Source organism: Molothrus ater, chromosome 6 (genome assembly GCF_012460135.2).
Source record: "Molothrus ater isolate BHLD 08-10-18 breed brown headed cowbird chromosome 6, BPBGC_Mater_1.1, whole genome shotgun sequence".
In the NCBI taxonomy this organism is placed as follows: Eukaryota; Metazoa; Chordata; class Aves; order Passeriformes; family Icteridae; genus Molothrus; species Molothrus ater.
Genome location: NC_050483.2, coordinates 1,626,418 through 1,641,597, shown reverse-complemented (window position 1 = coordinate 1,641,597; position 15,180 = coordinate 1,626,418). Strand labels below are relative to the sequence as shown.

Sequence of the window (15,180 nt, the reverse complement as noted above, 5' to 3'; positions counted from 1 at the left end):
CTGTCCCCTGTCTGGCAGCCCAGCTCACTGCTCTTCCCACCTTGCCTCCCCTCCCCTGGAACGTGCCCTGAGTGCCTGATGTGCTCTGGGGAAGCCCCTCTGATCCCCAGGCTGGTTTGCTTTGGAATTGCTGTGTTCCAGCTCTCAGGGCAGGGTTTTTTAATCCCTTCCACTGATCTATAGAAAACTACTTTCTCACTCCAGTTCATGCATATGCAATTCCAGTTGCATATCTTGAGTCTTTTCTTCCAACCCCAGGTCCTGCTAACCACAGTTGACCTGGAATGATAGGTAATCCCAAGTAACCTGTATAGATCCAGCTGTTCCTTGGAGCTGTAAAGAGCCTTTCAACAATCCTTACAGGGGCACACAGAAATTACAGAAATTACAATCCTTACAGGGCCACACAGAAATTACACAGCAGCACAGAAATCAGGCAGTACCCAACACCAGGAAAATTAAAAGTTCATCACCTGCATTTTTCCCTTCAATCCTCTGCCAAAACCAAAGGGAAAATACTTACATTTTGGGGCAAAAGCTTTCTTCACAGAGTTCCCTGCAGTTGGGTATGGTGCAAATCCATCCAAGTACATGATCTATAAAATAGGAGTGAACATTACAGAAGGTTCATCCCTCTCAAATGTCAGGGGACCTAACGTAAGTCACCAAGGGCACAAACACAAAGATTTAAGAAGCTTCTCAGTGCTTCCCATGTATTCCAAGAGGGAGTTCAGGCCTGCCCCAACTCCCTTGCTGCCCTCTTACAAGGAACCCTCATACCCCACACTGCACTGTCCCCTCTGCATTGGGCTTTATCTGATATAGAATAGTTCCATTAACTATCTGGGGAGAACCACCCAGAAGAGATGGAGTTCAGCTCCTCCGCTCAGGAAAGAAATAGTCCTTCCATTTTACACCAAGGATCTGTCTCTGCATTATAAAACCTGTGCCAGACTCAACAGCAAACAGATTTATAACTTCCTAAGATTTTTCTCAGCAGCCTCAGCTAACAGACCCCTAAATTCTAAAGTCTGATGTGGATTTGGCATCTAATTTTCTTATGCTTCCATGAAAGTCCCAAGTTGAGACTTTCAGCTTGAGAGTTCTGGTGTTTAACCCCTGGGATGGGCCCTTTCATACACACAGCAAAGTCCATGATCCTGAACAAAGTTGCTAAATTCAGGCATCTGCTCAGAAAAATGAGAATTAGCTTCTAAACCTCAAAATTAGAGGTTTAGAATTAGCTTCTAAACTTTTTTTACAGGACTCTTAAAATAAAGCCCTGTAAAAAAGTTCTTACTTTACTGCCCACACCTCACACATCTGCAGCCTCATCCATTACCAAGGGGCTCAGTCAGGCGTGGCTGAGATAACTGCAATAATTATACAGGCTAAATATTATACATATTATCTACCCACCTTAATGCCTAAAACCAGTAAGAAATGAAAGATTTAGGTAAAAGCATAATCCCCTGTATCCTAGAAGGCAAACCATTAGTATCTCTCAAACCATGAACTGTAGAATGAAATGCTATTTAGTTTAAAACTGTTGTTTTCCTGGAGGTGCTACAAACAAGTATTATTTTTAACAATTATTTTGGTAAATTACTTTTGGCAATGTGACCATTAATAACAAAATCGTCATTTCAAGAACTGTTGTTTTATGATTTACATTTAAGCAACGCAGTAGAGCAACTATAAAACTTTAATCTTTATTTCTGATTTGTTAGGCTGCAGTCAGGAATGTCCTTTAGGTGTAACCCGAGGGGCTGCATTGTTGTCCACCTACTCACAAGCAGACATAAGGGAACAAAATGCCAGGCTTTTGTCAGAGGCTATTTTCAGCTTGGTGATAGCAATGGCATTGCTCAGATCACTGAAACTCTCACTCCCCTCCCCTCCCAGCTTATAGGGCTGGCAGAAGTGGTCACTGTATTTAAAGAGAGCAGGAACCCCTCCTGTTCAAACCCTTTGAGACCCAAGAAAAGAAGGAGAAAATTCAAGCGACTCCGGTGAGTAGAGTCCCACGGGTTCTGCCAAAAAGGGTTTGGGTATTTCTTTATTCCTAACAGATGATAGAAGCATTTGGTGCCTGACAAAGAAAACCACTTCTGTAGGTATAGTACAGAAATATGAGTCCTACAGAGCAGTGTCTTATGTTTGGAGTAGCCAGTAGAAGGAGAGATTCTTCTGGCTCAGCCAGGCAAGCAGCTATGGGTGCTGCAAGAGCAGGGCTGGGGGGATCCTCATTAGAGACACTCGTTTGGACTAGGCAAGACTGGGTACCAGAAGTTTCAGAATGTTTGAATATTTTCTTACAAAGCTACAGAATTATTTGTCTGCTGCAAACAGTCAGTTGTTAGAAAGCGCACGTACACAGCATACAAATTTGTGTGCTTCCATAATGGTATCCTAGAAGTAAAAAATCAAAACAAATCCCCCAAAATCTTCAACATATTTAATGGTTAATTGGTTGGTGACCAATTGGTTTCATGTCAAATAAGAAGAAAACTTCTGTGCAGACCTGACAAGAAATGGCTAGCTAAGAATGCAGGATGAAAGAATTATTCCCAAATCCATCACTTAAGCATTCTAAGAGAGCATGATTGGTCAAATCTTCAGGAAAAAAAAAAACAACAAACAAAAACCAAAACCAAACTTCAAATAAAGAAATAAATAAATACATATGTGTTTTTACTATGAAAAGTTTTCTGCCTAAAGGTGAAAGTATTTCAGAGAATAAAGCCCTGCACATAGATAAAATAATTCTGTGTCTTATCTCAGTCATCACAGTGCTATTTTAAAGTCTGTAACAGTTTTGCCTGGCACTTAAAGAACTTAGTGCAGGGATAAGCATTTAGAGAAGGATCTTGTGGAAGGAATAGTGAAAGCTGATAGCCCAGGATTAGGCCTGGAAAATTGAATGTGTCACTTGTACAGCAGGATGCAGCTTTCCACAGCCACATGGATCAGACTGAACCATGAGTGTCAATGTACAAGCATGTGAATGTGGGGTGTGGCTGATTTCTAAGTCAGAATGAAGTATCTTGGTCTAGTGTCAGATACTGTATTTTTTGGAGGTGCAATCTTAAATTTCTGCAAAAGTGTGCATCGAAGAAGTTTCAAAGGAAATGTGGCATCACTAGGCTAGAAAATAATAGAAAAAGTGGGAGAACAGAGATGAAAGCAAGGGAATGGGGCACTATCAGCTCTCAGCCAGGAACGTGTGCTTCACATCAAGTCAGTTAAAATCTTTTGTTTCAAAGTGCCACATGTAACTTAGCATGACCAGTGTCAATGAAAAAAATCAGTATTTACTTTCCAGTGTTGGAATTCCCATACCTTGACCTCTCTGTATTGCTTTACTGCAGCTGTAAGGGGAAAATGCTGGTTATTATGAGATCATGGTGGAAGCTCAATGTATGACACTGACTAATAAGATTTACCTGTAGCCACAGCCCGTGAATGCATTGGAATATCAGAAATACGATTACAAATACATAACAAGATCACATCTCCATCAAATGAGCTCAGGCATCAAACACAAGCCTTCCCCCTGTTGTGAATCTCTCCTGCTGAGGGAGAAGCATGTTCCACAAGAGGCTGGATTTTGACAGAAACACCTCCAGGCAGTTCGAGATGCAGTGGCATCTCAAATACAGACACATCAAAAGAAAACCTCACCGTGAGTGTCAGTTGCAGAGAAAAGCCACAGCAGCATTTTATTGCTATTATATAAAGGAAGACATATCTTGTTATCCCCACAGTGCTGGTGGGGTGAGTACCACTAGGGACGGTCAAATGAGTCATGGTGGTCACAGGACAGGTCACAGCAGAGCTGTGATTAGATACCAGAGTGAAGTTCTGGCTGCACTGGCATTCCCACAGACTTCAGCTGGGAAACCAATTTCAAATATGGCCTTGATACTTTGCATTTCAATGTAGACAGCGATGTGTGAGTTTTGTATTTTTATTGCTTGTGTGTTAGGTAAGGAATCAAGGAATGAGTTTTCTTATCCTCTGAGTCTGGACCAAGCAGCTTAGCTGGGACTAAAACACAGAGAGATGCAAGGCACACCCTGCCCACTGCTCCCCACTTCTACTGCCAGTGGTCACAAAGATCAATATTCCCCATTCTGTTTATCCCCTTCAAAGCCATCCTGCAGCACATGTGGCAAAGAGATAACTCTGCCAGTCACACAAAACACAACTCTGCCAGTCACACAAACACAACTCTGCAGTCCATTCAGATAAGACCTGAGCTCTAGACTGTCAAATGCATGAGCACATAGAAGAGAAAACCTTGTGTTTAGCAAGGAAGCACCAGAATTAATTTCAATTAATCCATTAATTAATTACATTTTTCACCTGCAGCTCAGTCAGGCATTAGCACGGCCTTTTACTCCTCCACATTTCATCAGGCCCGCACTACATCCACCACCCGTTTAGATCAATGGATCAAAATACAATTTTGGATTTTATCCTTATCAATGGCACTTTGATTAGAGAGAGGCCCTCTGTGGCAGTGATGTGACACCCAGATTTGCACAGTATGACTAACAGCCCAGAAGAAGACAGCTCACAACTGTGCAGAGCATACCAACACTTCAAAGGCTTCCTTGCTCCAAGCCCAGCCTACAAAGCAGTGATACAAGCTCTAAGAAATGGGAGGCATGAATCCTTGGCTGCACATCTGATGTATAAATTCTGCTCCATATAGAAGCTACATTCTGAAGAATGACACAAGCTGCTGAACAGCATTTGAGCAAGCCCAAGAACACTCCTCCAGCTTAACAGCACCCTGAGTGCCCACACATCACAACTAACACTCAGAAGTTTCTGTGTCACACATTTCTTACCTTTAGGATCAGTCTGTTCTACTTCCCACCTGATCACCAGAATATTACAAGTACCATGTGATGAGCAGATATGAAAAACTAACCAGATTAAGACAACAAAGTTCAGGGAATTTCATGGGGGTTTAGACACTAACACCCAATGAAATTATGGGAAGTGAAGACTTTGGATCTATTTTTTTCTGATGACAAATGGGAGACTGAGTTCTATTTCTATTGAAAGGATGGAGCTTTACCCACTGTATAATTTAGATGAGTACAAAACTGTGAGTGCCACACCCCCTGTGGAGATTACCTTCTCATGGTGACCCTGCTGCACAGGCAGCATCCCCAGGGGTGGCCAGTCAGCTCCAGAGGGATGAGTAAAGACCAGACAGGAAGAGCACGGATGTGCCCTGGTCCCTCACCCAGCTGTTCCTCCAGCCAGCACAGACATCATGGATGCACTGCTGTTCTTACACCAGCATCCTTACAGAAATATTTCTGCCATGCCTTTCTTCTTTCTCCTACAGCTTCCCATCAGGTGATGCCAAAAAAACATGGAAAATGTGTATGCATGCCCAGTCATGCTACTATAATTAGCCTCAGGAACCATGATCCTTCTAAGAGCTTTAACCACAGCTCTTGACAGCACAAGGTTCACTATCACACTTTATCAGACTTTTTCAGAGATTATTTTTTCCCCTTCAGCTGATGATGTAATTGGAGTTACTTTCCAACAACCATCCTTGCTGCCACAGTTTTGGAGGCTTGGTGTGCCTTTGGGGAGACAGAAGAGAGAGGAAAGCAGCTTTACAGAGACCAGAGGTACAAACCACTCTCCTCCCAGCCAGCTGTCAGTGCTGCCTCAGCTGGGAAGGGATTCCACTGGAAACCTGATTTGAAAGCGAACACTGTAGACACAAAAATCTCATTTTAATTTTCAAGGAAGTGTCACAAAAGTGTTTTTTATCCACAGTTGCTCTTCCTTCTTTTAAAATGTTTGAAGCATCATTTGAACTGTTTTCATAAGAGAAAGAAAAAATGGCATCAATACAAAAGTGCTTTAAAAACAGAAGAAAATATAGAATGGTAGTGTGAGAATAAGATTTTAACTACGTGAAAGATTCCTTTATCTCATATTGAAAAGAAATTGAAAAACCAATTTAACACTGCTGTTCAGTGAAGGCTTCACTTGAGTGAGAAAGATCAAATTCATCATCTGTTCATTGTGTCCAGTTAGTTTTCTTCCTTATTTCAGCTACATCAGGTTTTTTGCTTCTCAATTGCTACATTACAGATAAACAGAGTTAGAAGAAAGCTGAGTTTTCATTTCCTTTTCTGCGCCATTACTGTTTTGGAACTGCCAGAGCAGTTCTGCTCCTGAGCAGCCTCCCAAGAGAGCTGGGAGGGTCTGGAAGAGATTCATGATGCTGCTGCTGTGTGACAGCAGAAGGCTAAGGCTGGGCTGGCTGAGCTGGGGAGGGTGTTCAGCTGAGCAGAAATCAGCCCCACAAAGAGGAGGAGAGGCTGGACCTTGCACGAGGATGACAGGCACACTATCTAGTGAAGGTAGCAGTCACAACAGTGACTATTTAATGACACAGGGCTAAGGATATGCTAATAACTGCTGTGGTGAGGCAGAGATGTTTGGATGTGCTGGTATCTGCACAGTTATCAAACACAGACTGCAACACCTGCCTCCATTGCCATGTCTCCAGTGCTATTGTCTCAGTGTGTGTCCCTTCCTTTTGCTGGACAGACAACTCTTTCCTACCACTGCAGGATTTTTGGTCTTAGCTGTCAGAAAGGATTCCCTCAGGGTGCAGAGCTAGCATGTAGACATTGCTCATTTCATTCTGAAATTCAGAAGTGCAGAAGTCACTGAGATGATCATAAGCACAGGACATTAATCCAATGTAAATATATAGTAAAATGTTAGTCTAAAATGCAACTAATTGAAAATACCAGCTCTGTTACATTACTGCTGTGATAAATTCCCCTCTCTCTATCACCTGACCTCAGAAGAAAATTCTCAGGTAGCAGGCCTGATTCAGCCTTCAAAATCCTCCTCTTAGTTACCTTTTGGTGAATTTAATCAAACACAAATAGCACAAGCAGGCTTCAAAATAACTATAATAAGAAGGTGACTGGTTTTCCAAGAAGGAGGAGGAAGGCCCGTGCCAGGAGCTTGGAATAACCTGATAATTTGGTGTGCAGATGACAAGATGACGTCCCAGTCTTTCCAGAAACGATGACTCAAACAAGAAAACAGAAGGGCAGACTGGGGGCTGGGGTTGTTCCAGGTGTGTGACAGCACAATCACAAGGAAAAGCACTCAGCCTGACATCAGGAGACCTGGGCTGGGTTCCTGCCCTCCTGTGTGACCTTGGCAAGGCACTCCAGTGCTAACTGGAATAGCAAGAACTGCAACAGAAACCATGGCTCTTTTTTTCTCTGTTCAGATTTTAGATGCAATTGACAAAGAAAAAAACCCACACCATAAGCACCTCAGGATCCTGTCCATTATTACTTTACAATGGCTGTGCAGCACAGAGACCTTGTGGCTGTTTCATGAGGAACTCAGAAAAGGTTATGTTGGAGTACAGGAAAGGGCAATGTTGAAAGAAAATGACTATTTGATGGAAAACAAACCCTAGATCCTCTTTCCCAGAAGAGGGTTGAATGATCCTAGCACCTTTTCACTGAAACACCTTGCACTCATTCCACATATTTACCATCACAATATACCAAGCTAAGAAATATCCTTTTTTATGAGAGGGATTTACAGGGATTTAGATTGTCCCTGTCCCCAAAGCACCAAGGTAGCACCCTCACTTCTGCTACCACACAGGTATCAAGTATATTGCAAGTATGCAGTAGCAGTTGACTGGAGAAGGAAGAAAATAATTTTTTTAAAGTCAAGCTGTTCCATTTAAAAGAATTCACATTTGCTGTTGCATTTATTTCTGTAATTTGATTTCCTAGGTTAACCCTTCAGCTCAGGATGCCGAACTGGGGCGGAGGAGCCAAGTGTGGGGCCTGTGAAAAGACAGTGTACCATGCTGAGGAAATCCAGTGCAATGGAAGGAGCTTCCACAAGTCATGCTTCCTCTGCAGTAAGCTGGGCTGAATGGTTTCACATCACAACACCCCCATAGCTCTGTATAACTCTTCCATTAAAGACAGAACATTTGTTTTTGTATTACTTGGCAGGCAGTCTTGCTGCCTTTTACCTGGAGCAATCTGCCTCTTGGGCTCCTGGCTTTTCTTTGTCCAAACATGAGAGGATTTTGTCAGGGACATGAAGGTGCTGCAGAATCACAGTATCTAAGTCCATCTCCAGGACACCCTTCCTTCTGTCCCACAATGTGGCACACCACAGGTTTGCTTTGGGTTAAAAAGCCCAGCAGAACTAAACAAACAGCACTCATCAGACAGAAGGATGATTACTTCTTTACCTTTAGGAGATGATTACTTTAACAGTGAATCCTGACATTAATTTGTTTCACACCAAAAAGCTGAAGGACCCTGGTGTCATCAAAACCTCCCACCAACACTCTGCACGTACCTCAGCCTCCTTCCCCTGTTTCATGTAGTCCCATTTCACTTACTCTTCCCCTCCACACTCCTCTGTGATGTTTGGCTTCCAGGAATTTTGCTTTCTCTGCAGAAGAGGCAGAAATTTGTAAAAAAAAAAATCATTTCAGAGAGAAGGTACCAATTCAGCTCTGTTTGCCCTTTGTGGAGAGGGAGAGAGCAAACAATTTGCTAAGAACTAAAGATAGCTGAAAAGTTTATCTTGCAGACAATACTTGGGATTGGTACCTTTGCAGTACGACTCCCAGCGGGACAGTTTAGGAGCCACTGAATCCAATTTTCTCCCTCCGTTTCTGGAGGGACAGACACTTCTTATTTGGAGGCATCAGACTAATTTTACATGCTTAGCTGATACAGAGCAGCTCTTTGCAGAATGAGACCAAAGGACACACCTGAGCTGTCTTTGCCTTTCTCCAGGTGCCCTAAAAGCGATGCCTAAAAGTCCAAATGATGCCTTTAGTGATGCCTAAAAGGCCAAGTAAGAAAGGATTCCCTCAAAAAATTTTCAGTTAACTGACAACCTTCAGCCAATTCTTACAGAATGGTAAAAGGAAAATCTCAGTCTCAACTAAAACCTTCTTAATGCTTCCATGTTCTGCCTGTAACAATAAATAGTAAATAAAAATAAAGATCTGTCCTAATAGAGCATAGTTATGAATATTTCTCAAGTGTAGTCTTCATTGTTAGTACAACTGAATTATTTTCTTTTAGTGATTCATGATAAACAACTTACATTCATTAGCTCTATCAAATATTTGGTTTGTTGTGGTGCTTTTCTTGGTTTGTTGTGGTGTATTTTGTTGTGGGGTTTTTTTTGTTTGTTTGGTTGGTTGGTTGGTTTTTTTAATGTTCCTTTATTTGCCCCTTATTTTAAGTCTGAATTAATTATTAATAGGTTAGACACTTAAAATAGTATTCCCATAAGAAATATTTTTAAGGTCAAAACCTGAAGATGCATCTAAATTGCCCAGCTGGCATATAAAAGGTATGTTAATTGGCTTTACTTTCCCCCATGATTCATATACACTATTCAGTAGCTCTGGATGCCTCAGGATCATGTATCACATTCATAGGCTTTTCTATGAACCATTTATAGGATTTCATTTCTCAACAGAAGGAAAGCAATTCTCCCCAGCCTAAACTCGGGCATGGAAACAGTTAGTTTAGCTGTACTTTTGTATATTTCTATATAAAACTATTTAAAATATATCCTCTATTTCATATTGTATTTGACCAGGTACACAAAGCACATCAGTATTTTTTGACCAAAGAGTTCAATTTCAGCAGAATTATAAACTACTCAAAGTAACCTGTTAACACAGGAAGAATCAGACAAGCTAAATTATTTATAACACTCTCCACTCCATAGTTTTTCCCTACAAGTATTGCAAGAGAGAAATTTGTTTCCAGCAGTCCCTCCTTCCCGTGCAGACTCCTGTTTACCTGCAGATTGATGTTTCACTGACAGCTTTTACCCAAAGTGCAGCTGTGGGGGACATTTGGCAGGATCTCACGCCATCAACCTGGATCTCCTCAGCGCGGGCGGGAGAACAGGATCTGCTGGCAGATGACAGGTCTCAAAGTTATTTCAACAATAGCACTTCAAGAGCTTTTGCTCCATCTGTCGTGGTGAATTGATACCCTCTCCCTAAGGTACCAGAAATAGAAACACTATCTACTGCTAGAGTTTCCATCATCCCTTCACTCCCTTAGCAAATACAATTATCATCTCAAAGCAAGAGTGTAGTACAGAAGTGCCTCATTTTACTTCTGTTAACTATAAAGGTCTTTGCAAATTATTTCTCCCTCCATGCAATACAAGGAGGAGGAAAGCCACAAAGATAACCAGAGAGCTGGGGATGTATAACTAGTCATACTGCCCCTTAACAGCAACCTGGTCTGGGGGTTGGAACTGCATGATCTTTTAAGTCCCTTCCAACCCAAACCATTCTAGGAGTCTACAATTAAAGCTGCAGAGGTTCCAGGATGTAAATTCCCTGTGGTGGATAAATTGGATTCAGAGGAGGACATTTAAAGTAAACATGGGGGAAAGGGGCTAATCAACCCCTCAGGTAGCTCCCCCAGAGCTTGCACTTCAGGCCACTTTCAATACTTCTGTATTTCACAGCTTTCTGTTGCAAACGTGAACTCAGCAACTTGGTTTTCCAAGCTATCAATAGCCCATGACAGGAATGCCTTCTGCAGGGTAAGCATTTGTTCTAAGGAACCTGGAGAGAAAGTTCTTGCCTATTTTTCCCCCACTTCTAATCAACCACTGCTGAACAGTGAACAGTTTGTGAGAAGTACTGAAATAGTAATTTTTTAGCATACTGGAAAATCCTGGTTTTCAAGAGAGACTCTGAATTGAAACATCTTCCTCTCTCTGTGGAGTGGAGGCTGTCTCACACTGAGTTCCCCAAGTGGTGCAGCAAACACAGGCACACACTCCTCACTAAGTAGTGAGGAGTGTAGCTACTGTATTTTTTCCCCCATTCATTATTAGAGGACATAATTTGTAATTTGTATTTGTGTTCCCTGATGAAAGCTGGGCATTCCTATGACACCTTCTGTCCAAAAGTCTGCCAGACCTTTCTTAGTGAGCTAAGCTAAGCTGTCATTCTCTGTACCAAAGATGATTTGAAAGAGCACTGTTTGGGAATAGCTACAGCCACACTCCTGTCATCCTGGAGGAAGTCTGACAGAGCTGACACTTGCTTTGCCTTGGTGCCACAGCTCCAACAAACAAATAATGATTAAAAAACCCCAACATGTCCTGTCTGACTCCAGACAGGAGTCGAGGTTAAACCCTCTCTCAGAAACACACCGTGTCAAAACAGCCTGGGCTGAGCTGAGAAAGCCACCACAGACTCAGAGCAAGTATTCTGAAAGGGCCAGATCAATGTCCCTGCAACCTTCTTTCCCCCCTTTTTTAAGGTTTGGGAGTTTAGGATGGCCAATTTCAATCTCAAGCCCATTTTAAGCTTCACAGATCTAGATTTCCCTGGGGTTGCAGGATAACTTCAGAGGGGCAAAAGAACAACAGGTTATGTGCACACACACATACCTCCCCCTTACTTCAGCAACAGCTCAGTTTTATACTGACAAGTTTTATACTGACTGGCTCCTTTCCCCACATTTTTAAATCTAAACAAAAAGAAATACTAATTGCAGTTATTTTAAACCACATAAACTCAAATTTGAAAAAGCAAATGCTGATATGTGCCTTTCTCTCCCTGTTTTCAGTGGCTTGCAGGAAGGCTCTGGACAGCACTACAGTAGCAGCTCACGAATCTGAAATCTACTGCAAAACCTGTTATGGGAGAAAATACGGCCCCAAAGGGGTTGGCTTTGGCCAAGGGGCTGGATGCCTCAGCACTGACACCGGAGACCACCTGGGCCTGAACCTGCAGCAGTGAGTCAAACCCCAGGGACAGCTCCTTTTGCTGATCCTACTTGTCTCTTACCAGGGTGTTTTATATATTGCATTCTGTTTCCATAACAACATCCAGCATAAGGAGCAGAGCAGACTTTCCTACACCCTTTCCTTCCATAGACACTGTAATTTACAGTTTTTAATGATGCTCAGTCTCTTTAAACCTCCTTTACAAATTATACTCTCCTTCAGCAGGTAATTATTCTGTAGAAGCAGCCTTTATATGCCACCACACATGTAAATATTCACTGCAATTGCAATCTGCCATTTGTAGCATAGTGGTAAAGTCACATCGACCATAGAAAAAGATTTTTTTCTTTTTCCTGTTAGAGGCTAAAATATAGTTAACGTTTTACTCTTAGAGAAATAATCACACTACTCCATACTTTTAGCACTCCTCTCAATGGGGGAAATAACATTTCTAACATTTCTCAATGGGGAAATAACATTATCCTCCCTGTGGTTCTAATAACACTTACAAACACACTGAGAATGTGTTTGAACAAAAAAATATTCTAGTGGGATACCATCTTCCAAAAGCACATAATTAGCTCTGACAGTTCATTTTTATAGGATTTTCCTGCAACTCTCAAAGCTGCACAATTCTACATCAACAATGCTTCTTCTTCCCTCTGGTGGTCTGCTATAAAGAAACCAATTAACCAATATACTGTGCAGGAAATAAAAGCTTAAACAATGTATTTAACTGTAGCTCCTTGTGCCATACAAATCCATTATGGGCAGAGCTCTGCACCCAAAACTGTTGCATCCTGTGGATAAAATGAACTGTTTCAGTCCGACTATCTGATAATTCAGAAATCATTCTGTGAAAGGCTTTATGCACAAAGATTTAAAGCACAAAGACTAGAAATAAAAAACAAAGCTACTTTTCTGACGTCCTTTTGACCCCAGGCCAGGTAAGAACCCCAATTCCCTGTCCATATGTTTCACTGCCTAATGAAACTATGGCATGCAAAACCTGAATTTTTATTTTCAGTTTCATGAGTACCAGCAGATAACAAGTGACAAAGACTAGAGACATCTTTTCCTTTTATTTTCCCTGTTGCCTCTCAATGAGAGAAAATTGGTTTTTACTTCAGTTTTCATTAAATATAATCTTTTGTGCACGTGGCTGCTGCCAGCTCCATGCATTTAGCCCAGAACAGGTAATATCAGAGCTTACAGTACCAGCTTCTCAATCATACAACACAAAATTCAATAGAATACTTTGATTTTCTTCTTTTTTTATCCCCTTTTGCATGTCAGAGATGAGCAATTCAAACTAAAAAAATGATTAAATGAGCAATTCAAACTAAAAAAATTATTAAATCCTTTTTCTAAAGAAGATAACATTTTTAAGCAGCTTTAAAAACTTCTGTTTTAGGGGGTCACCAAAGCCTGCTCGCCCCTCAACACCAACTAATGCTTCAAAGTTTGCCAAAAAGATGGTAGATGTGGATAAATGTCCCCGTTGTGGCAAATCAGTGTATGCTGCAGAGAAGATCATGGGAGGAGGAAAAGTAAGTAGTGACTTCAGCACTAGTAAAAAAACCCCACAATTTTATAATGGTGAGAAACTATAGCTAAAGGTCCTCAATAATTTAAATTTTCATTCATAAAGAAAACACATGGGCAAATTTGCAAATTGCTACAACAGGTTTAAAATCTTGTACTTTTTGTGAATATTTTTCAATTTCTTGCTTCTTACTGATGTCTGAGGACCAAGCACAGATTACTGTACAAGCTGGCTCTTCCTCCATCTCTGGGTATATTTATAAACATTTATGTGTAGTGGCAATTGAAGATATATCAGACAATGTAACTGAAAACAGGCTAACCCAGAATGACTAAAAATGGAAGCCACAAGATCTACAATTGGTTTTTAACCTTTCCACACCACACAAAGCAGTACTTGTTTCTTGTACCTGCTGGCTGTGCACTTTCTGTGCCACACAATGAATTGTCTCCCCTTGCTCAGCCTTGGCACAAGACCTGCTTCCGCTGCGCCATTTGTGGGAAGAGTTTAGAATCCACGAACGTCACAGACAAGGATGGAGAGCTCTACTGTAAAGGTGAGAGTCAATCTAAAGTTAGTCTCTTTAGACTCAGGATTGCCATTGTGATTTACCTTGCTGTACGCTTAACACCCCCAGGGAATTTCATTTTTGTCTTTTTTTAACAACCTTCTGAAAGCAAAGAGCTACGGTAACATTGCAGTTGCAGCTTCTATTAACATTTAAATTTTAAAGCTATAATTTTTCTACAGATGGCACAACCTCTCAAATCTGTTCAGACCTTCTAACAGAGCACTGGCCATATCTGCTGGGCAGGCTCTTGTACCTACACAGTCTTACTCAGGAAAATAAAAAATCCACAAAGATACAAATCTTTCGTCCTCCAAATCAGAATTCTTACCAGTAAAGTTTTAAAGATATTTCCACTGCATTGGTGGCATAAAAGATAATGCAAAAATGGTAAATTACACATCTAGATGTTCTTCTCAGATTCACAAAGTTCACAGAATTCACTTGACTCCTAGAAATAGCTTTAGGGTAAAAAAAGTATGTGAAGCTTTTGTATACAAAGCTAAACTTTACAGAGAACCCTAAAGAAGAATACTGAAGTTCTGTGACTTTGGGTACAGTCTGTCAACCACAAGTGGATCAAATTGGCATATTTGGAGAAATATGCTCACCATCATCACCTAGCAGAGTTGTGATAAACAACTATGCACACATTAACCAATAAGAGTTCAAATGGAATTACTTAAATGCCCATCAATAGTTTCTGGATTCTGCTCCAGTTCTTCTTAAAAATCTCTGGTTTGCTTTGTATTACTCATCAGACCAAGTTTTACTGAGCATTTTCAGATAGGAAAGTAGCTTTAATGAAACTATTACTTAGATCTGAAAAAACAGATAATTTCTTAACTTTCTTTGAAATCAGCAGATGCAACTTCTGTCTAATTCAAATTGTAGTACCAGTCTCACTATTAAGACCTGGATAAACTTATAGGAAATACACTATTTCAGATTTCCTTCCTTTTTATCAACTTAAATCTGATAGTAATTTAAAAATGAAAACCAAAAAGACATTTACCTCTGAGAGCCTTCAGAGTACCATTTACCTCCCACTCCTTCTTTTGCAGTTTGCTATGCGAAAAACTTCGGTCCCAAAGGAATTGGGTTTGGTGGCCTCACTCAAGTGGAAAAGAAAGAGTGTGAATGAGAAGAAATGGATGCAACAGACTCAAACTGCTGTTGATGACACCAAGTGATAGCTGTCAAGTAAAACATTAAACAACACATATTG

At 41.0% G+C, this 15,180-nt stretch overlaps 1 protein-coding gene and 1 long non-coding RNA gene across 2 annotated transcripts; one reads left to right on the top strand and one right to left on the bottom strand.

Moving 5' to 3' along the window:
• Positions 1–49: 49 nt before the first annotated feature.
• Positions 50–9,988, bottom strand: LOC118687137 (uncharacterized). Its single transcript, XR_004980301.1, has 3 exons — positions 9,879–9,988; positions 8,407–8,502; positions 50–596 (listed from the first exon to the last, which is right to left on the bottom strand). It is a non-coding gene; the product is annotated as an uncharacterized LOC118687137 (long non-coding RNA).
• Positions 1,999–15,166, top strand: CSRP3 (cysteine and glycine rich protein 3). The gene is made up of 6 exons (XM_036383883.1): positions 1,999–2,012; positions 7,824–7,954; positions 11,679–11,847; positions 13,253–13,388; positions 13,847–13,940; positions 15,017–15,166. Exons 2-6 carry the CDS (start codon positions 7,843–7,845, stop codon positions 15,094–15,096), a joined length of 591 nt encoding a protein of 196 aa, XP_036239776.1. The 5' UTR covers positions 1,999–2,012; positions 7,824–7,842; the 3' UTR covers positions 15,097–15,166.
• The last annotated feature ends 14 nt before the right edge of the window (positions 15,167–15,180 follow it).